This window comes from Dermacentor variabilis, chromosome 10 (genome assembly GCF_050947875.1).
Source record: "Dermacentor variabilis isolate Ectoservices chromosome 10, ASM5094787v1, whole genome shotgun sequence".
Taxonomy (NCBI): domain Eukaryota; kingdom Metazoa; phylum Arthropoda; class Arachnida; order Ixodida; family Ixodidae; genus Dermacentor; species Dermacentor variabilis.
In genome coordinates this window covers 9,203,256-9,224,267 of record NC_134577.1, presented here as the reverse complement: position 1 = coordinate 9,224,267, position 21,012 = coordinate 9,203,256, and the positions used below count along the sequence as shown (strand labels likewise).

The 21,012-nt window shown below is 46.0% G+C and overlaps 1 protein-coding gene across 4 annotated transcripts in view; it reads left to right on the top strand.

Annotated features, from left to right (window-relative positions):
* The first annotated feature begins 3,458 nt into the window (after positions 1-3,458).
* LOC142559813 (UDP-N-acetylglucosamine transporter-like) overlaps positions 3,459-21,012 on the top strand; it is a 33,148-nt gene continuing 15,594 nt past the window's right edge. Inside the window, exons 1-6 of one of the 4 annotated variants that reach the window (XM_075671481.1) lie at positions 3,459-3,718; positions 4,218-4,404; positions 6,500-6,654; positions 16,635-16,757; positions 19,006-19,177; positions 19,540-19,813. In XM_075671481.1, the coding sequence (XP_075527596.1) occupies positions 3,683-3,718; positions 4,218-4,404; positions 6,500-6,654; positions 16,635-16,757; positions 19,006-19,177; positions 19,540-19,697 (831 nt within the window). In that variant the 5' untranslated portion in view covers positions 3,459-3,682 and the 3' untranslated portion in view covers positions 19,698-19,813. Of the gene's footprint in view, positions 3,719-4,063; positions 4,089-4,217; positions 4,405-6,499; positions 6,655-16,634; positions 16,758-19,005; positions 19,178-19,539; positions 19,814-21,012 lie in introns of those variants that run through there. The other 3 variants (XM_075671480.1, XM_075671478.1, XM_075671479.1) reach the window with 3 other exon arrangements.

Genomic DNA, 21,012 nt, shown 5'->3' with positions numbered 1-21,012 from the left:
GTTAACTAAGTAACGTTCTTGTACCATTTATAATCTTCTGTACTCCTGCTGACGTCATACAAGACGCTGATCACGTCACATTGACTTTTTTGGTACCACTCGTTGCGGACAGCGCCGGGTTTTCTGCCTCATTGGGCATATGATGATTTCCCATCAAAAGGAACAGCAGTAGTTTGTGCTATTTAGTAGCAAGAAAATGCCAATAAATAGTTTATTTCTCCGCCAACAGATAATGAATGGTACAATCACCAAGTCCCCATAATCAGGGCCCGAGCGAATATAGGCACTGCTGTGCGTATTATTTGGGAAGTTTTATTATGTGGGGGGAGGGGGAAAGGGGTGTTATTTGCGAAGTCGATGCCAAATGCGACCGTTCTGCAAAATTTGAGCAAGAACAGTACCACGGGGAGCGCAAAATCATATTTTGAAGACGCGTGGCCAAATATTCAGGACCCTGCATGTATATAGCGATGCGCGTTGTGGCTGTGCCAGTCGGTGTTAGGGGCATTAAGTCGGTGCGGTGATCGGCACAATGCCTCAATATATCGCGAAATGAAACACGTATACAGCTGCGCTCAAATTTCGCATTAGGGAGTATCGTAACCATCGGGGATTTTTTTTTCTTGCTTCGTAAGACGCGTAGAATAAAGCGCAAAAGCCTAATAATATGCTAACTGTAATTTAAGCAATAAGTATGCGGCGCTTAGTTACAGCCGACTTATGTACATTATTCTCGTGTACTACATCCGAAGTACCAAGGCTTCATCGCCAGTTTGCGCCACTTACTAGCTCGTTCTTGAGGCTGTCAAAGTGTACATGAGCATTAGCGCGGGGGCTCCTATCTGAATACAAGAAAAAGAAAGGGGGATCGTTTTTCTCGGCGAACGCTGCACCAAGTTAATTTGGTGAGGTGTCATCACATTTTTGTAAATCGCACGTAATAGTACACTCTTAAGCAAAATTACACTCTATTGCCACACAACGATAATCGCCATCTGTCAGGTCCGCATTTCCTTTCTTTAACGCGGCGAGCCCGGTACCTCCCAGTAACGAACGGCATGTGCGTTATCAGCATGACATAGCATTCCCGACAGGAAAGTAACGGGCGCGGCGTTTTCAAGAAAGGAAACGCAAGCAAGGCAGATGACGATTATCGCTGAGTGGCAGAGATACACCCCAAAGGGTGTAACTTTGTCTAAGAGTTGTAATGGTTGGGGCCGGGCATGAAATAGATGGTAGCTCGCCCATACCGGTCGTCCAACTTATCCACGCTGAGGACGTTCGTTGTTGAAGGGAGAGACTTGTTCTCATCCAGAACGAGGAATATGGGTTTATTTACAGTATTTACATTAGAAAGTTACAGTTCATCATGTATAACATGGCTCAAAGAGGAATGCACCCTGAGGAGCCGCCAACGGCTCCTTAAATACACTCTGTCCTCCCTAGATCCCTAGGTGAGGGAAAACGTCAGTTCACCGCCGACCAATTCGGAGCGTCCAAAGTCATTGTATAGCCGATCCGCCTTTGAGGGGGAGGGTTTACGCACTCATTTCTGCGCAGGTTGCACCAACCACACAAAGGTGAGAGGGTTCTCGCAGACACGGTGCTTGACCCGAGCAGGCGCCTCTTCATCCCAGTGTCGACTCCGCAGACAATGGCCGCTGCATCTGTCCATGACTTGTAAGCCCCGTGAGACGGCCGCAAGACATCTCCCAAGATTTCCACCGCTTCGAACAAGCCGTGACGGTGAATCTACCAACAATACTTGGTCCGCCGACCGCGTTATAGCGGCGCCGACGGGGTGTTGATGCGACACATCGTCGCCCCTACAAATCGAGTCGCCGCAGCAGGCGGGGAAGGGTTCCACGGTCGCTTCTGGGAAGCTAGCCACCCCTGCAGCAGCAGCTGGCTGGGAAAATTATGTAGGTCGGTACGCTCGCAGGCAGTTTGTAACAGAGTGTACACTCTTAAGAAAATGTACACCCTCTGGGGCGCATATTTGCCAAACAACAATAATTGTCATCTGTCATTGCTTGCCTTTCCTTCCTTGAAAACGCTGCGCTCGCTTCTTTCCTGTCGAGAATGCTCTGTCATGATGATAGCGGGCATGCCGTTCGTGACTTGGAAGTACCGGGCTCGCCGCGTTAAAGAAAGGAAGTACGGGGAAGCCAGATGACCAGTGGCGTAGCTAGGTCGTCTGGCACCCGGGCCCCATGGGTCTTCTTTGTCACCCTTCCCCCCCCCCCCCCCAACGGGTGTAGCTGGCGGAAAGAGGGGTGTCTTCAGACGTATATGACACCCCCCCCCCCCCCACTGGCCCCCTTGCACCCGGGGCCCACGGCCCCCCGGCCCCCCGGCCCCCCCTGTTGCTACGCCACTGCAGATGACGATTATAGTTGTGTGGCAAGAGGGTGTAATTTTGCTTAAGAGTGTACGTCTGAAGTGGACAAACTTGACATATCGATTAATAAATCGATATTATGCGAGTAGAACTTTTGCGAAACCATTGTAGACAACGTATGAAATTCATGTAAGATATAAATTGACATATCAGATTTGTCCGCTTTGGATGCTGTAACAGATGCAGTTTACGGAATTGCGATATCTGTTCTTGGTGCAGAGCTACGAATTTGTAAACCTGCGCCTTGATAAATTCGGGCAGCCAACGGGGGATGTCGATCGGCACGTTTAAATGACTTGATCTTGATATATAGCGTAAACACGAGTAATTAAGACTGTCTCGCATATGCTGGTAGATTTAGATGGAGAGGGGGGGGGGGGGGGTAGGTTGTCTGGGTGTTCGCTCCACAACTGCTGTGCGCTTTCTTGATGAACAGCCATTTGCCCCTCTCCTCATATCAAGTGCTAGCGCCTCCATTTCCCGTGAAAAAAATTCCTGGCTACGCGCCACTGCATGTAGGCGAACCTAAATGACAGTGTTCTCGCGAGGACAATGCAAGAACATTTATAAAAGGGAGGTGTACTATCGCCTAAAGCCCCTCCATACACGTTTCCGCGGCGGTGGCGCGTCTACGGAGGGGCTTTACTATCGCCCAGCAAAATTCCTTCTTGACACAATGAAAACTCGTAGTACAGTGCCCGTAGCAGGCCTATGTGGCTTTGCTAAGTCACTTGGTAGAATGTAGAAGCGCGACTGAACGAGGACGTAGAAAGAAACAGATACACAGACACAGCGCAACCATGGATTCTAACCAACTAGCCCGCCAACGTATTTTAACTGAGTCACTGCGACATGGCGGACATTGGAGTGCCGCCATCGCATTACGGTTGATTCGTACGCAACTAAATGATCGCATAAGTTCTTTCAGTCTTTCAAGACCACGTTAACTTTCGTTGCAGCTTAGTTGCAACAAGATGGCAGCCCCATTCGAACCGAAAGTAAAATTGAACGGCCGCGGACGAAAGGCAGTAGATACGGTTGTCATCGACATCGAGGAAACTATTCGCTTCGTTTTGTGCTTCCGTGATCAGCAGCTGCAGCTCGGTGGGCTTGAGGGGTTCGAGTGGGATTACAACGTTACCATCGGCAACGATTTCAAGATGGGTACAGGTTGGGTGGCGATGCGGTATCTGCGCTGCATTATTGCGACGTAACCCTCGGACACGTCTATGATATGATTGCCTATGTGATTGCCACGCTACTCGCCCCTATCTGTGTATCATGAAGGAGCCAGCGCCGCCGCCTGAGCGAAAGAAGGTAGTGAAACTCATTTCTGCTACAAATTCGCGTTTAGATATCGTTAGAACACAAAACGTTGGGATATCGTATTACAGGAGCCAGCGGCGCAACCTTGATGCTTGCTACGTCCTGGAAAAAGAAAAGAAAAAAAACGGTCGGAAACAACGTTGAGTAAACTGCTAAAGTACAAGCCGGCCTGTTGAGCAGATCCGCAAAAGAATTTCAGCTCTCTCTCGCCGATTTAGATCGTGGTTGTTTGCAGCTGTTGTACACGCATTCAGGGGCTGAAAATAATATAAAAAAGACATTGACAACGTCGCGAAAATAAAAAGGTGCGAGCAGCCGCGCTGGGTACACCTGTGCATGCTTTCTGCATTTCCGCTCTGAGGTAAATGTCCCGCAGTTGGTCGTTGCGAGAACTTGCTTAATCGTACACAGGGCGCAGCTTCGCTTAACGATGATTGAGGAAACTACCGAAACTGCGAAGGACTGGTTTGCTACCCGTGCCGTTTTTCAGATGGCGAATGCACTCAAGTATACGTCGCTAGTTTTCATCGTAGTCCAGACCACCGCCATGGTGCTATTGCTGCGGTATTCACGCACGCAAGCGGTGCAAGGTCCGCGTTACCTGTCCAGCACAGCTGTCGTGTGTGCCGAGTTCCTCAAGATCCTCACCTGCATAGCAGTGCTGCTGTGGGAAAACGGTAAGCCCGCGTCAACGTGTCCCGGCGTTGCGATTTTGCACAGCCACTAGTTGAAATAAATACGCACAAGAACTATTCAATAACTTTCATAGTTGCCTGCAGAAACATTAAAAAAGAAAGCAATGACGTTGCGTGTTCTGATGTTGTTTGTTATTGTGTACATCCTAGGCATTATTTTGTAGCTGCATACGTGTACCGCAGCCCAGATGGTTTTGTAGTGTCGCTGGTCGGTACAGTCAAATGTATCGTGTGAAGTTTCAGGAGACGTTCCTACTGTAAAATGACACCTAACATTTCATGTACGTATTCATGTAAACACCGTGTGAATGGTTCAAAACGAATTCCTTTCTTCCTAAACTCGACGTGTATATGTGAGCTTAAGTTTCACTATTTTTGGTTTCTACCTTTTCACTATCCTGTGTAGTTTTCCGTTGAAAGAAGCAATCGTTTTTTTTATTTCATGATGCATATCTCTTCAGCAGTATCAGCTGGGGAGTTCTTCTTTGAAAAAGAAATTCACACATTTTTGTTCAGTGGTTATTTACATCACACTTTACATCTCACTTGTTATTCAGTGGGATGTTGTTGCAGGCTTATTGCATATGTCTCGGAACAGCTTTCTCCATTTCAGCACTTTTTTGCCTTTGTGTACACATTATTATCATTATTTTTTTGCATGCTTCCAAGTTGTCATGGGATTCCTACCACCATTTGGAGGGCTTACTCTCCTGTTTGAAAGAAACTGGTTTCGCATGTGTAGGTTGGAGCACAGGATATGTTCAAATCCAGTGGACATAAATTTTCTATTTTTGAAAACAAAATGTCTGAGTGCTAACAAGCACAGGAAGAGAAACGATTGCAACGAAGTGGAGAACTTAATCTGCTTATAGTAGTAAGTGGAGAAAGATAGAGGGACTGCACAATCAACATAAAGTGGACAGTACAGTTGCCTCTCATTAATTTTACCCTTGTGGGACTGCAAGTTTTGGGAAAATATTCTAAAGGACGAGCAAACAAACGGCAGCAAAATGTATTCAAGCCAGTATTACAATAACTAAATGTGTCGTCATTGGTCAGCGCCCCATAGAACTCAACACTATCATTAGTGCTGACAAAATCTTGAGAGAGAAAGTGCCCCAGGCATAGAGCAAGTAGTTATCAACACTGCAGGACATGTTACTGCCATCAGGGTTGTTGCCTAAGAAACCAGTAGCACCGTCTGCTGTTTTCAAACATTTAGTAGCTGATGCATGATGCGGCACCAATGGGAGGTCGAATTAACCAAAGCAACATGCTCTCCGTGCGTTCATTCGTGAAAAGTTGAATGAACCGAGGTCAAATTAATAGGAGTCTGCTGTATTATAAAGCGTGCGCTCAATTGTCAAGCATGTGCAGAATATGATACCAAAGTTGAAAGAATTGTTGATGAGCTGTCACCGGACTGTGAGAAAAGTTTCACTTCATCATGTTTTTAAATTGTGATCACAACTTTGGTTAACACAGATATTCTTTTTATGCTTTCTGTTATGCCTTCTGTTATGCTTGCCAAGTCCTTGCTAAACATGTACTCATTCCATGTAAGGAAGCTTTGTCCCAAATTGTTTCATTTGTCACAATTATATTGTTACATTTTGAATGCATTGCAATAAAGTATTAGTACATCCTTGTAGACTTCAGAGGCATATAAGAAGTATGCAGGATAAATATATTTCCAACAGGCATTAGAATGTTAACAGAATGCTAATGTATAAGATTTAAGCTTAAAGTAAGTATGAATATTATATTTATATGCTTATAAGTATTGTGTCAATGAATAACATGTCGCCTCACTTTTGCAAAATAATTTCTAGAGGACACATTTTGTAGAATGATTGCATAATGTTATGTGTCATTCCCAAACTGTAAATTATTTTCCAGCAGCAAAGGTACTCCAGAGAAAGGTCTGTGGAGGTATCAGATACGTTTGTTCAGCTATTTCTGTCATGAATGCAATGAAACTCTTGTTTGTTCTGTTGGGGTTCAACTTAGTGAAAAATTGCATTTTGATCTCCAACGAAGTCAAACTGAACTCAGCTGTGTGGTCTTCTGTGTTAAGGTTTCTCGGTCCCAGCGCTAGTGCTGCAGCTTCGCAATGAAGTGTGGAGGCAGCCGAAAGAAACTTGCAAGATGCTGGTGCCTGCGGGGCTCTACACAGTCCAGAACAACCTGCTGTTCTTTGCACTGTCACTCCTGGATGCTGCCACCTACCAGGTTTGTTCTGTCAATTGGTAGTTGTAGTACTGTGAACTTTTAGCTAGTCTTGGACTTCAAAGTGCTAGAGAATATACTGGCAAGCCTCAGAGTGCCTTAAATACTTTAATGGCTATTCTGATAATGAGTTTCGGTTTCGTGTCTCTTATGAAGGGTGTGTGTCATGGAGTGGCGACACACAAGGTGACCACTTGGGAGCAGGACATTGGGACATTTTGGCACTCGTTCCTGCTCCCTGGGGGCCTGTTATGCTGCTGCATCGAGCTACGTAGTGAGTAGCAGCATAGCGGACAGCCGAGTCAGCTGGAGTAAGTACCAAAACGTCGTGTTATTCTGCTCCCACGTAACCACCTTCTGCGTCTGACATCACGGCACATGCACCTCCAGGGAAATGAAACTAATACTAATTCGTAGAAAATCTATTATAGTGAATTATTTAGGGCACTCTGACTGAGGCTTCAGAGTTTCAAGGTCCAGGATGTTCATTTAATGCAACAAATGAAATGTTGAAGATGTCATGCCAGTACTCCATTAAAGATGGAGTTAGTGCTAGTTCTCCTGTGGTTAGTTCTAGTAGATAAACATAATATACCCCAGGAAGTGGATGGGAAAAATGGCGTTGCGGTAGCTTGATTGGTAAGAGCATTGCACATGTAATGTGAACACCTAGGTCATATCCCACCTAGGGCCAGTTGTGTTTTCACCCACTTTCATTTTCATTTATTTATGATTTTCTTTAATTCAGTTAAGAACTTCAGGTAATTTCCTTTATGTTGTCCTTGGTGTAACTTTTTGTTGGCTCTTGTGATGACTAATAAAATTCGGGCCCCTTGGTTTCCTTTCTTCTTCTCACTCATTACTCCATAAATAGAATTCTTGGACCAAGAATTAAAAAAAAAAACTTATTTGATCAGGTGCATTGCTGAAAACTTGTAAGTATATGTAATCTTATGCGCTTATTTGTGAATATGAGGTCCTTTATTGATTACCTGATGTGGTCATAATTTTATGCAAGCTTGCTTTATGTAACTTACTAGAAGATATTACAAGAAATCAGTTGCTCAGATTTTGCTAAATAGTATGTCAATGGCTTCTGCATGATTCAAGAAATACAATAAGGCCAATGTTATTGTTCTGTCTACCTTTTAACAGAAGTTTCCAAACTTGCCGAAAAAACACTCCTCTCAATGTCAGTTTCGACATCTCGCACCTCTTTTTCTGGTGCAGACGAGACTAGTAAGGTTGGCCTATTTGGATTTGTTGTATCAGGCAGAAACCATCGATAGCCTGTTTACGAAATCTGAGAGACTGATTTTTTGCAACTTTTTCTAGCAAATAAAGAAATTTCAAAATTGTATTTTTCTAGCAAGTAAGTAAAGGAAGCTTGTGTAAAATTATAACCAATTCAGGTAAGCAAGAATGGATGTATTCTAAATAAGCATTTAAGATGACATATACTATCTGTTTTCAGCCCCAGAACTGGCGGAATGCAGATTAAACAAAAATTGAATTTTCTCTGACTGATAACTTAGGTTTGTGCATGTTAGTTTTCATAATTTCTTTGGCTCTACATTCTATCGCATCCTGAAAATAGATCTAGAGCAAGTTTGGTGACCAGAAAACATGCGTTCCAAGCTGTTGCTTGTGAATGAATTTCAGCACATGAGAACATGACTTTGCACCAAATCACTGAAGCAGGCAGTGGAGTTTTAATTTGTCACTCATCATGTAATTGCACAAATATTCTAGTATGTTAAGCAACCTGGGCTAGATTTTGTGAAGATTCTTGTTTTTTAATCCCTCATTCCTGTCACCTTTTGTCTTGCATATAGCTGTACTTCTGGGATGGGCCCTCAGCATGACAGACATTAGAGAAAGAGTTGAGCCAAAAGGAATAATTAAATTGTGGGATTTGATGTCGAAACAGTTTAAGTGCGCTATGAGGGACAGCATAATGTAGGGCTCTGCATTAGTTTTTACCACCCAAGTTTCTTTAATGTCCACCTATATCAAGATACGTAAGTGTCCTTTCATTTTGCCCCCATCAAAATGCAGCATCGGCAGTGGGAAAAAGGCACCAGGCAGCTGTTGTAAGGCGCCATCCATGTGCTGGTGAACAGTGCCACGAATGGCAGCGGTAGGAGCACTGGCATGTGAAGCAGACGACAGAGCAAATGCGTACACAGCACTTCCAATGATTTTGCACTGCGGTATTTAAGGCTTGATGTACCAGAAAACTTAAACAGCTATCGTCTGGATGAACACACCACACAGGAAGTCATTTACTGGAACCAATTTTTGCAAGAACTGAAACCTTCGAACACAGTTTTTTTCCGAGGACCGTTTCAGACTGGAACTGTCTTGCGGGGGCCATTTTCCAGTCACCTAATTTTGTTAAAGCTCTAGAAGAGCATTTGTTTGAGTGAATGAGTGCTGTATATGTGTGTATATGTATATATATATATATATATATATAAATATGTATATGTGTATACACATTTTTATGCTTGTTTATTAGCGGCAATCTCTTAAACTGCCGTTCTTTTCTTTTTTTTCTTTTTATGTCACAGTGTATTTACATGCCTTGTGTAGCCCTTCCTGCATGGGCCATAACTGTTGGCCTGCAGTATTCTGAAATAAATAAATAAATAAATAAATAAATAAATAAATAAATAAATAAATAAAACACATTTTCATGTGTCTGCTGCCGTGAAAGGTCACCGTCTGTACTAGGCAGGTCGCATTTATGTCACCAGGTAGTTAGTACATGAAGTAGAAAACGAGGGCAAATTGCGATGCAAATGCATCCCGCATAGAGAGCTCACCGCGGCAAGCCAGGACGTGGAACTCCAACAGTCATTTTCCACATGCTAGTTTGCTGTACATGGTAACATTGTTGCATATTTAATCATGTAAATTGGCTTAGCAGCACAAAAATTACAGACAAAAAAAAGGGAGACGTGCATCTCCTTTTTTTGTTTCTTGTGCTGCTTTGCTGATCGCCCATGTGTCAGTGAGTACCCATTCTCTGTCCATTGTAATTATTTCTTTCCTTGTGGTGCTTCGCTGATCATAGTGTTGTAGAAACTAGCCCAATCTTCAGTTTTGGTCTATTTCACACAGCGCGATGAGAGCCAATGGTGGCAGGTGTCCATGTGTAAGGCCAGTGTAGACGGCAAATGTGAATGCGCCGCTGGGCTTGTGTCTACCTTCAATGCACAGCAAACAGTCATCTACCAGATGCAACCAGAGCTTGGAAGCGTGAGAAAGGAAAATATACCCTAATAAAATAAAAAAAAAAACACTGAGCCACATAGAGCACAAAGAAATGGCTAAAATCTCAGTGTTTTCTTTTCGTGCCGAAGCTCTGGAGGCACCTGCAGAAACAAAGACATGCCATTCACGTGGCATGTGAAACTCTTGAATATAAACGGCTCCTTTATTAATGTTAGACTAAATAGACAAAATTTGGAGGATGCTTAAGTTTCGCTTTTAAGAGTGGAACACAATAGCATTCAAAGATCCCTGACTCCCTATCAAGCTTTCCGGCAACTGGAAAGTATGTGACCGTAATGTTTATCGGGAAACACTGGCGGCGAACGCTATGCACGAAGGGGGGCTTTCTGGTAGAAACGTGCCCTCATGCATGGGCCGTGATGCAGCGGAGGCAAGCACCATCTGAATGTGTTGCAAGAAACTGGGCGTGCTGCTCCGTGGCCTCCAAGATATTCATGCACCGGCATGCGCAAATGGCAGATGCCGTGGCTTGTCTATGAATGGTATTGTTACGTAAGAAGGCGCAGATGAAAAGCTATATACAAGTATATTTACTACGTAATACGCCGCACTTGGCCAAGAGGCAATAGCCCGCGCTAGCCTCCAATCGTCGTCGTCTTCTTACTGCTCGCCTCTTCGTCATTGGAAATACTATTCCATAGCACTACCCCCAGCGGCAAAAGCGCTGTCCCAGAGCGACTAAAGGCCGCACTCGGAAGCAGTGTAGTAGGCCTTGAGCCTACTGACGTGCACGACATCACTAGATACCAGAGTAGATGACGAGGTTGAGCTCACAGGAGCAATTTCGTACGTCACAGGCGTCACCTGGTGCAGCACTCGGTAGGGGCCTGTGTATCGCGAAAGGAGCTTTTCTGAAAGCCTGATGGGATGAGAGTGCGACCACAGGAGCACGAGCGCCCCAGGCGAAAACTGTACGTTACGGTGGCTGGCGTTATACTGACGCTGCTGAGTCGTTTGCAAGTCCGTCAGTCGAGCACGGGCAAGCTGGCGTGCATGGTGGGCGAGGGCGATGGCGTCGCGCGCATACTTGCTTCTTGAGATTGAAGCAGGAGGAAGTGCCGTGTCAAGGGGCAAGGTTGGTTCGCGACCGTAGAGTAGATAAAATGGCAAAAATCCGGCGGTGTCATACCGGGAAGAATTATAAGCAAATGTGATGTAAGGAAGGGCAATGTCCCAGTCGTGGTGGTCCTTGGAAATGTACTTGGACAGTGGAGCAGGAATGCACTATGTCGGCGATAACTTTCGAGAGGAAGTTACGACTACGGTCCGTAAGCAGCTGTTGCGGGGCTCCATGAAGTAAGATAATGTCACGCAATAGAAAGTCCGCGACGTCAGTGGCGCAACTGCTAGGGAGAGCCCGCGTGATAGCGTATTGCGTGGCGTAATCAGTTGCGACGGCTACCCATTTGTTCCCAGAGGATGACGTGGGAAAGGGACCGAGGAGGTCTAATTCAACACGAAAGAATGGTTCCACAGGGACGGTGATCGGCTGGAGTTGGCCGTCAGGTAGCACCTGAGGTGTTTTCCGACGCTGGCAGGTATCACAGGCAGCAACATAGCGTCGGACGGAGCGAGCGAGACCAGGCCAATAGAAGCGGCGGCGGACGTGGTCGTACGTGCGGATTACCCCAAGGTGTCCTGCAGTGGGTGCGTCATGCATCTCAAAGAGCAAAGTCTGTCGTAGATGTTTTGGCACGACAAGAAGAAGATCAGAACCATCGGGGAGGAAGTTCCTTCGGTACAGAATGCCGCCCTGGAGGACATATCGGCGAACGGATGCGTCGGTAGGTGTAGAGCGCAGACGCTCAATGAGTGCTCGCAGCGATAGGTCTCGGTATTGCTCATTGGCGATGTTAACGAAGGCAGACACAGAGAAAATGCCGTTGGCAGTACTACTGTCGGCGTCGTCAGGCTCGTCTACTGGGTAATGAGACAGGCAGTCAGCGTCCTTGTGTAGTCGGCCAGATTTGTAGGTGACAGTATACAAATATTCTTGGAGGCGTAAGGCCCAGTGACCAAGTCTTCCTGAGGATCTTTCAGTGAGCATAACCAGCAAAGCGCGTGATGGTCTGTGACAACGGAAAAGAGTCAGCCATATAAGTATGGGCGGAACTTCGCAACCGCCCAAACTAGGACCAGACACTCACGCTCAGTGATGGAATAGTTGCGCTTGGAGGGTGAGAGGAGCCTGCTGGCATAAGCGATAACACGGTCGTTGCCGCGCTGGCGTTGTGCCAGTGCTGCGCCAATTCTGTGACCGCTGGCATCAGTACGGACTTCGGTAGGCACAGAAGGATCGAAAGGGGCCAGAACTGTAGGCGTTGTGAGACGGTCGATTAGATGCGAGAATGCAGAGGCCTTGCTATCGCCCCACTGGAAAGAGACGTCTTTGTTCAAAAGCTCAATTAGTGGTCGTGCTATGGCCACGAATTTTTTAACGAAATGGCGGAAGTACAAACAAAGGCCGATGAAGCTGTGCACATCCTTGACACACTTCGGAACAGGGAAGTGCGTAACAGCATGGATCTTGCCTGGGTCTGGTTGCACTCCTTTCGCGTCAACGAGATGCCCAAGGACGGTAAGCTGGCGACGGCCGAATTGGCAATTCGATGCATTCAATTGCAGACCGGCTCGGCGAAAAACGTCCAGGACTGCCGAGAGGCGTTCGAGGTGCGTAGCGAACGTTGGGGAGACTACTATAATGTCGTCCAAGTAGCACAGGCACGTGGACCATTTGAAACCATGAAGAAGGGAGTCCATCATGCGTTCAAAAGTGGCAGGAGCGTTACATAGACCGAACGGCATCACTTTGAATTGATAAAGACCGTTGGGTGTTAGAAAAGCAGTCTTCTCACAGTCTAGATCGTCCACGGCAATCTGCCAGTAGCCGGAGCGAAGGTCAATAGAGGAGAAATAGCGAGCACCGTGGAGGCAGTCAAGGGCGTCATCAATCCAAGGTAGGGGATACACATCCTTTTTGGTAACCCTGTTAAGGTGCCGATAATCCGTGCAAAAGTGCCATGAGCTATCCTTCTTTCTTACCAGTACAACAGGTGACGTCCATGGACTACATGACGGTTCTATGATGTTCTTGTTAAGCATTTTGCGAACTTTTGCATCTCGATACGGGCAGCGATGAATAGGAGGGGCATTGCCGGTATTAATGCGATGTTTAACAGCTGTAGTTCGGGCCAAAGGACGATCTTTAAAGTAAGAAATATCGTGGTAGAAAAACAGAATGTGGTAGAGCTCACGAGCGTGCTCAGACGGCATGTCGGGCGCAATCATTTTCTGTAAGTCGGCGATGGTACAAGTTGCCGACTGCGGTGGTAGAGGAGGATCGGCTGAATTGTCGTCTACTGCAATAGATGCTATTGAGTGATCTTCGAATGAGCAAAGCTAGGCCAGAGACATCCCGTGTGTCAGCACTTGTGTCGTCAAGCCAAAATTGACCACTGGCAGACAGACGCAGCTCACCGTAATAGATAAAACGGTATGAGGTACTGTGATCCTGTGTGTAAGTAGGACGTCTTGCATAGGAGCCGCGATGTAGTGACCATCGGGCACTAGTGGGGATGACACTAAGTCAACGCAAGTCAGTGCCGAAGGTGGCAAGTGAACGAAGTTGACGGAACTGAGGTGACTGGGGTGTGGTTCAGCGGGATCCAGGACAGGCAGGTCAAGGCGGAGAGTACTGGCGGAACAATCCATGAAAGCAGAATGTGCAGAGAGGAAGTCTAAGCCGAGGATGATGTCGTGGGGACAGTGAGCGATGACTGTGAATAGCACGATAGTGGAGCGATCGGCGAAGGAGACACAGGCGGCATACATACCAATTACGGGGGCTGTTCCGCCATCGGCGACACGGACAACAGGTGTCGTGGCGGGTGTGATTATTTTTTTGAGCCGGGTACAAAGGTGAGCGCTCATTACCGACAAATGCGCCCCAGTGTCTATAAGAGCAGATACAGAAACACCGTCGACTTGCACGTCAAAAAGGTTCAAATGAGTGGGCAACGTCAGTAGAGGATTTGGCGGCGTAGGGAGCAATGCAGCGTCACCTTGAGGCGCTGCATCATTAGTTTTCAGGCTGGGAGCGGCGTCCAAAGGGAGTCGGTGAAAAGGAGCGATGGGGCTGGGGAGAGCAAGATTGTCATCGTTGGGGCGAAGGTGAACGAGAATAGGGGCGGTTCGGCGCAGGAGAATCAGCGGCAGCATTATCGGAGCGTGCGGCATAGGGACGAGAAGGGCCACCTGAGGGGCGAGAGTAGGCAGTATAAGCAGACCGGGTCGGGGAAGCCAGCGACTGCGACAGTGCTGAGAAATATGCCTGATTCGATGGCAGTGAAAACAGATGGGCTTGTCGTCAGCAGTGCGCCATTCAGATGGGTTGTGGAAACGTGGCAGGTAAGGAGATGCGGGACGGGGCGGATTGAAGAAGCCGGGTGGGTATCAGGGTGATGGGCCGAGCAGAGCGTGTGAAGACCCATGTTTTCGAACTCCTGGTGGACAACTGCCTGGATCAGGGAAACCGTGACTGCAGGTGCGTTGGTGGAGCTGGAGTTGAAGGCAGCTGGATAGGCAGCCTCAATCTCACGCCGGACGATCCTGGTAATATCGCCAGTGTTGTTTGGAAGAGGAGCGTCGGCACAGGAAGATGTCGCTGGGGTGTTGGGCAAATGGGCAAACTGCTGGTCGATACGTCAGCTTTTAGTGAGTTCCAGGTGGCGGCACTCCTTTATAACTGCATCCACCTTCGTGACGTTGTTGAATACGAGCAAGTTGAAGGTGTCATCGGCAATGCCTTTGAAAATGTGGGATACCTTGTCTGTCTCAGTCATGTGTGCGTCAACTTTGCGGCACAGAGCCAAGACATCCTGAATGTACGTGACATAGGGCTCTGTTGACGTCTGCACCCGGCTGGAAAGCGCCTTCTGCGTGGCAAGTTGGTGACCGTAGGGGTTGCCGAACAAGTCTCGGAGCTTTTGCTTGAGTGAATCCCAACTGGTGAGCTCATCTTCGTGTGTCCGAAACCAAACTCGAGGTGTGCCACCGAGGTAAAAGACTACGTTGGCGAGCATGATAGTAGAGTCCCACTGGTTATTGCGGCTGACGTGTTCGTAGAGGCTGATCCAGTCATCGACGTATTCCCCGTCTTTGCCCGAGAATACGCCAGGATCACGGGGAGCGGGGACAGTGATGTAGGTCGTCGAAGTGGCAGCAGCTGTCGAAGCTGGCGGAGTCTAGTTGTCCTCGCCGGGAGCCATGAAGGAAGGCTCGATGTAGCGTCCACTGCGAAACTCCGTGACGGGGTACAGGGAACGTCCACCTCCACCAGATATGTTATGTAAAAAGACGCAGATGAAAAGCTATATATGAGTATATTTACAACGTAATACGCTGCACTTGGCCAAGAGGCAATAGCCTGTGCTAGCCTCCAATCGTCGTCGTCGTCTTCTTACTGCTCGCCTCTTCGTCATTGGAAATACTATTCCGTAGCAGTATAAACGCTAGAAAAGGGGTTTGTTTGAGTTTCCACTTAACAGAATTATGTTTTCTAGTATATTCAAATTGCAATCCAAGGCTCTCTTTGCAATTTTTCTGATGTAGTTCAGCTTGCGAAATATATTTAGTTTAGTAGCTTCCTTGTGCCGCATGGAGCGCCTAGGTATGGGTGGTTCAAAAATCTTTTTGCTGAAACAATGTCCGACGCTAGACGCCGGATGCCGACACCGAATGTTCTGCGACACGAGGCCCTTAACGCTGTCGCGTTAAAATCAAAGAAGTGTAGGATAAGTACAGTGCTCGACAATCAAAATGTGATACTCGGAGGGTGCACAGTTGCTGCTGCCTTTTTGCACCACTGTTGAATACTTGGTGATTGCCATGGTACCAAACACAGTCAGAATGCATCACAAAGGCTTTCACTTTCATCATATATCACAATGCACCGGCTAGGTGTCCTCAGTGCACACAGTTGGCGCATAAATTGCCAGCGGCCCTGCACTTTGAGATCATGTTGCAATTGCTGAGTACTGTATGTGCCATTGCCTACAGACCGCACATATCCATGCTTTTAGCCATTCCATCTGGTGAGGCTGCAATGAAAACCAATTGAACTTAATGGCCTCACCAGCTTCTGTCATCTTTCAGTAACTGTTCATACTCCCAGAAATGTAACACGTTTGATTGGATTTGGTTTCATGTGGTATATCGGCAATGCAAAACAGAAGAAACAACAAAACATATTCAGCCAACGTAGATGGCGGCAGCTCCTGCTGTGCCTGGCGCAACCACATGCCATTACATTTGCGGTGCCGCCGCATGGAGGCGCCACTGGTCCAAAGTCGTCTGTGTATATTGAACCCTTGAACTTGTGCTCCGTAGCATACTGCCGTAGCCACTGAGTGGCGGCAGTTAATAGAATCAAAAGAACAGAAAATACATGCAAAATACAGTCCCTGCAAGGTGCCTAACATCAGCCAAACTCCAGAGTCATGCTTCTTTTGCACATAACATTTACAGCAGACATTATACTACACATCAGGACGTTCTCAACTGCACAGAGAAAGGTCGGCTTTTACCGACAATTGGTTCTTACCAGGCCCCCCAATATTACGCTGTGCTGAAATATATTATGGCATGCCGTTATAATCTCATGTTGCTCTTTTTGACTTTTGCAGGTCACTTACCAGCTGAAGATATTGACTACTGCTATGTTTAGTGTGTGGATGTTAAAACGTAGAATATCAAAGCAACAGTGGTCCTCGCTTGTGCTTCTCATCATTGGAGTCGCACTCGTTCAGGTGAATGGGCTTTACACTGTTTTATGATATCTTCAAGTTTTGTTCTTTACAGTGCTCCACAGCACCTTCAGTATTTAAGATGTTTGCAATTCAGAAGACTGAAAGGGAGCTTAAAGCCACATATGGCTTCATGCACAATTTGCGCAGACAATTCCTGTCGGATGTGAAACAGGCACTCATTGCACTCACTCTACATAACTTGTGTAATACTACCAAAACCAGGTATGCTGCATAAGTCTTTCTCCTCTGACTGTGGTTTCAAGAGAAGCAGAGCCGTGTGTCAAACCTCTTCATTTTCTGTTCCTGCCCTAACCCAATAAATGACACATGCTGCCTGTCATTCATTGTTGGCCAAAGATATTTAGCCAGAAGCTTCATACTCAAAGGTGAAACATCACCATAAAAATGTTTATTTCTGGTCCATAAAGGGTTAGAAATCCCCAAGTGGTCGAAATAATCTAGAGCCCTCCACTACAACGTTCCTCGTAACCTACTGTGCAGTTTCTGAACACAAGAATAATTCATTGAAATTACAGGGTGTCTACCAACCAGGAAAACGGGGAATTCTCAGGGAATTTGAATAGTCTGAATATCAGGGAAAGCTCAGGAAATTTGTGCTTCTGTCAGGGAAAATTAGCTGCAACTTTATTGAAAGGGAACGAAAGTCGTGTTAGTGCTGGTTCCAGTAACAGACGAAGTGCAACGAATCGTCATTGACGCTGTGTCATCGGCACGAGGTATTGCCAGAGTAGTTAGACCGATGTTTCAAACATTCCCAATAATTCACCCGGCTTTGTGGCACCACCACATACTCCATATAGTCAGTGTATATTGCCCTGACTGCAGGTCTGAAATGGCATTAATCAAAGCCACCACCGCTGCCATTTTGATTATCTCGCCGCCTCGAACCGGCACTCTTGAAGGCAGATTTGCTGGCAGCCGTAGCCACCACCGCGGCAGCGTTAGTCCTAGCTGCTTCTGCGTTCGCTATTAAGCTTCTTGTCGTGCGGTGCTGTGTTTTTCATTGAAACAATTCGCCGCTGTCAGCAATGGCACCAACTCCGCCTTTGTAATCCTCGCAATTGGCTTCGAAGCTCGCAGAGCACAGCGCATTGCATAATGCCAGCCTCCGAAAGTTAGCTTTGCCTTAGTACAGCATTGTCACGCAGTGAAGGATAACAAGCGTGGGAAGGGGCAATTGTCACGGGACAGTATGTATTCCTTAATTGCACATGCGTGCACCCCTGTCTCCTGTTACAGTACGAGCACCGATATGCGTAATAAGTGTACTGGCAGGCCTTAAGAGAGCTTTTTCGGACGTGCCTGTGGCAATTTTAGCCCTCAAGGGCAGTTAAAGACATGCATTCATTTTCTTCGGACCGCCTGATTTTTCGGATGTTTTTGCGGCTCCTAGGGAGTCCGAAAAATCGAACGTTGACTGTACAACTGACCAAGAGGATGCTTCAAATGATCCATGGGGTGAACACATGGCAGAAGGAGGATGAGAACAAAAAGGACCGACGCACTGAGGAATTAACAGAAAAGGAAGCGTGCCGCCGCCTCTTTGAAGGAGCTTGAGCTCAAAAAACGAAGTGTTGGCTGATGCCGAGATGCAGGTGTCCCTCATTCAAACCAAAATAAGCTCTTTAAAGCAGTGAAACCCAATAATGATATGTTGTGTACGGGCTGAGAGTATGTCAGGACAGTTGAGGTTGACTTTCCAGCTGCTGAGAGAGAATCTTAGTTGTGACAAAGTTCAGGCCTCACATTGATGAGCTTGCTATCAGTTGATAGAAATAGCTCATATTCAAAAATATTTACTAGTGTATGCATCTCCTTTTCATTGGTATTTGAAGATGTTCGACTCAATTTGGAATGGGTTTTACCATTTTTTTTTCACTGTGCCCTCTGTTTTCTTTTTAAATAAAATAGATATTACTCCTTACTATTCAAACTGGACTAAGTCATTTTTTTGTTTCAACACGCTTCCTAGAGAGTGACAGATTTGAGCAACGTGGTGTCAGCCTGTCTTGACATAAAACAAAGTTCTGGCTCATTACGGGATTTTTGCAAAGGTGCTCAGGGAAAACCTGGAAAACTCGGGGAATTTGGAAATGTCAACTTGGTAGACACACTGAATTAATTTCACCAAGATTGTTTCAGTAGGCCATACCACTCATTTATAGTCAATTCAGTTAAAGTGAAACTTCATTGCAGTTGGTTTATATGCAAGTGGGCTTCCTTGTAGATGCCAACCGAGGAAGAGGCACCGGGAACAACAGCCAAGCAAGGCTCTTACCAGTTCCTGGGCCTCATAGCTGTGCTGATTTCGTGTCTGTCCAGCGGCTTCAGTGGTATTTACCTAGAGAAGCTCCTCAAGGAGATCACTTGGTCACTGTGGATACGAAATATCCAACTTGGTAAGGCAGAGCACTTGTCATTTCTCAAGAATATTTTCATTTCTCACATTTACACTTATACAGCTGACTTCTGTTCATTTAAGGGCAATCAGCTCTGCAGAATTGGCTTGAAATTATTCTGAGTTTAAATAAGGTGCACACATAGTGATAGGTGGCTAGATTATGCATGATTCTGCATAGTTCTCGCAATGCAGCACTACCATAGTCTTAGGAATGTTATCTGGGCTGCCTGAAGATCTTTCCTTTAGGTTCAATAAGAGAGAAAAGACCTTCAACGGAAGCAGTGGCATTATGCCAAATACAAACCGCAACTTTTCAAAATCTTGTCTCTCTTAATAAATTCTACCCACACTGTTATGCAGATCGTTGCCCTGGCTGTGGCAGCTCGCCCACAATCTTCCACATCACTGCACTGCAAACCTCTTTCCTCCCTTGCCAACTTTCCTTTACCCCCTACGCAACAAAGAGCTGTGGGACGATGCCCTCCGCGACGGACCTCCCCAGGTCCTCCGAGCTGTGATACAACGGGCTCGAAACATCGCCGGAATCATCTTAGGGACCCTGGACTGAGGGTTCCTCCCATACTGCTCTCACCATTCAAATATTATTAATAAAGATGTTTTACTCTCTCTTAACAAATATAAAGTTATCATCAAGTATCAAAGGTCGAAATGACCGGATATCACTTTCAGCCGGAGAGAATGCAGAATGGACGTATTCATTTAACATGTCAGCTATGTCCCTTGGCTCCGTTATGAGCATATCCACGTTATTTTGTCAGTTTGTTTCGATTTTGAGCTGAGAAAGCACCAGAACTTCTGAGGGTTTGTTTTAATACAACTAGGCAGAGTAATCTTGAAATATTTGTTTTTTGCACATAACACATGATGTAATTCTTCTCAGAGTTGGCGCAGTGATTTGTTATTGGCGATTTTTTTCTTCTTTGCTCGCTTAATCCTGTGCTTCAAATGCATAATGTTCCTATGAACCCGAGGGTTGTGGCAATCTGACTTAATATGCCGCATAGGAACAAAATTGTAAAACCATTTTTGAACAGCTTCTTTAAAGTTATTCCACAAAGTAATAGCATCATGGTTTCACAAGTTATCTACTGACTGCCACAGCTTCTTGAGGATCGCATTATCATTTGCCTGATTAAAGTTTTTGACAGTCTTGCTCTTAGGCCGAGTCATGGCCGTGACTCATGGGACTTTACTACAGTCGAGTTCCATTTATTGTGTTATGACAGGACCGATGAAACTGTTCAAATTATTCAGTGGGTCCAACTACACAAATGACAGAAAAAAAATTCCGAAATGCTATTAGTTCGCTTGGCAGTATTTGCCTTCAAAGTTGCCTTCGCTGCAACACAGACATGTTATGTGGTGAAGCATACTAAGTGGGAAAATAGTGCTGCTGTTGCGGGACATAGCACGTGTTCTTTTATTTACACGGGTTTGTGTCATTTTGTTTAGCGCACAATTTTGCACGCTGTGCACGAGAACATCTGACTAGTGGTATAATTCAGTGCTACACAAATACTGAGGCAGACACAAGCAGATCACAGAGCGTGATCAGATGCTGTTAGTTGTCTGTGCACGTGACTGCACATCTTTGAAACAGGCAGATGAAATGGAGGTACACCTCTCTTGCTGCGGTACGAAATAAAACAAGAACACCTAGACATTCCGTTTGTATATTTTATTATTTCTCTAAACCTTAATTCGTCTACTGAAGCAACAGCTTGCGCAAATAACAGGTGTTGCCTTGAATAATTCTCGAAATCACATGCCACTATGAGAGACGTCACAGCACTGTCGTGTATGTGGATGCTT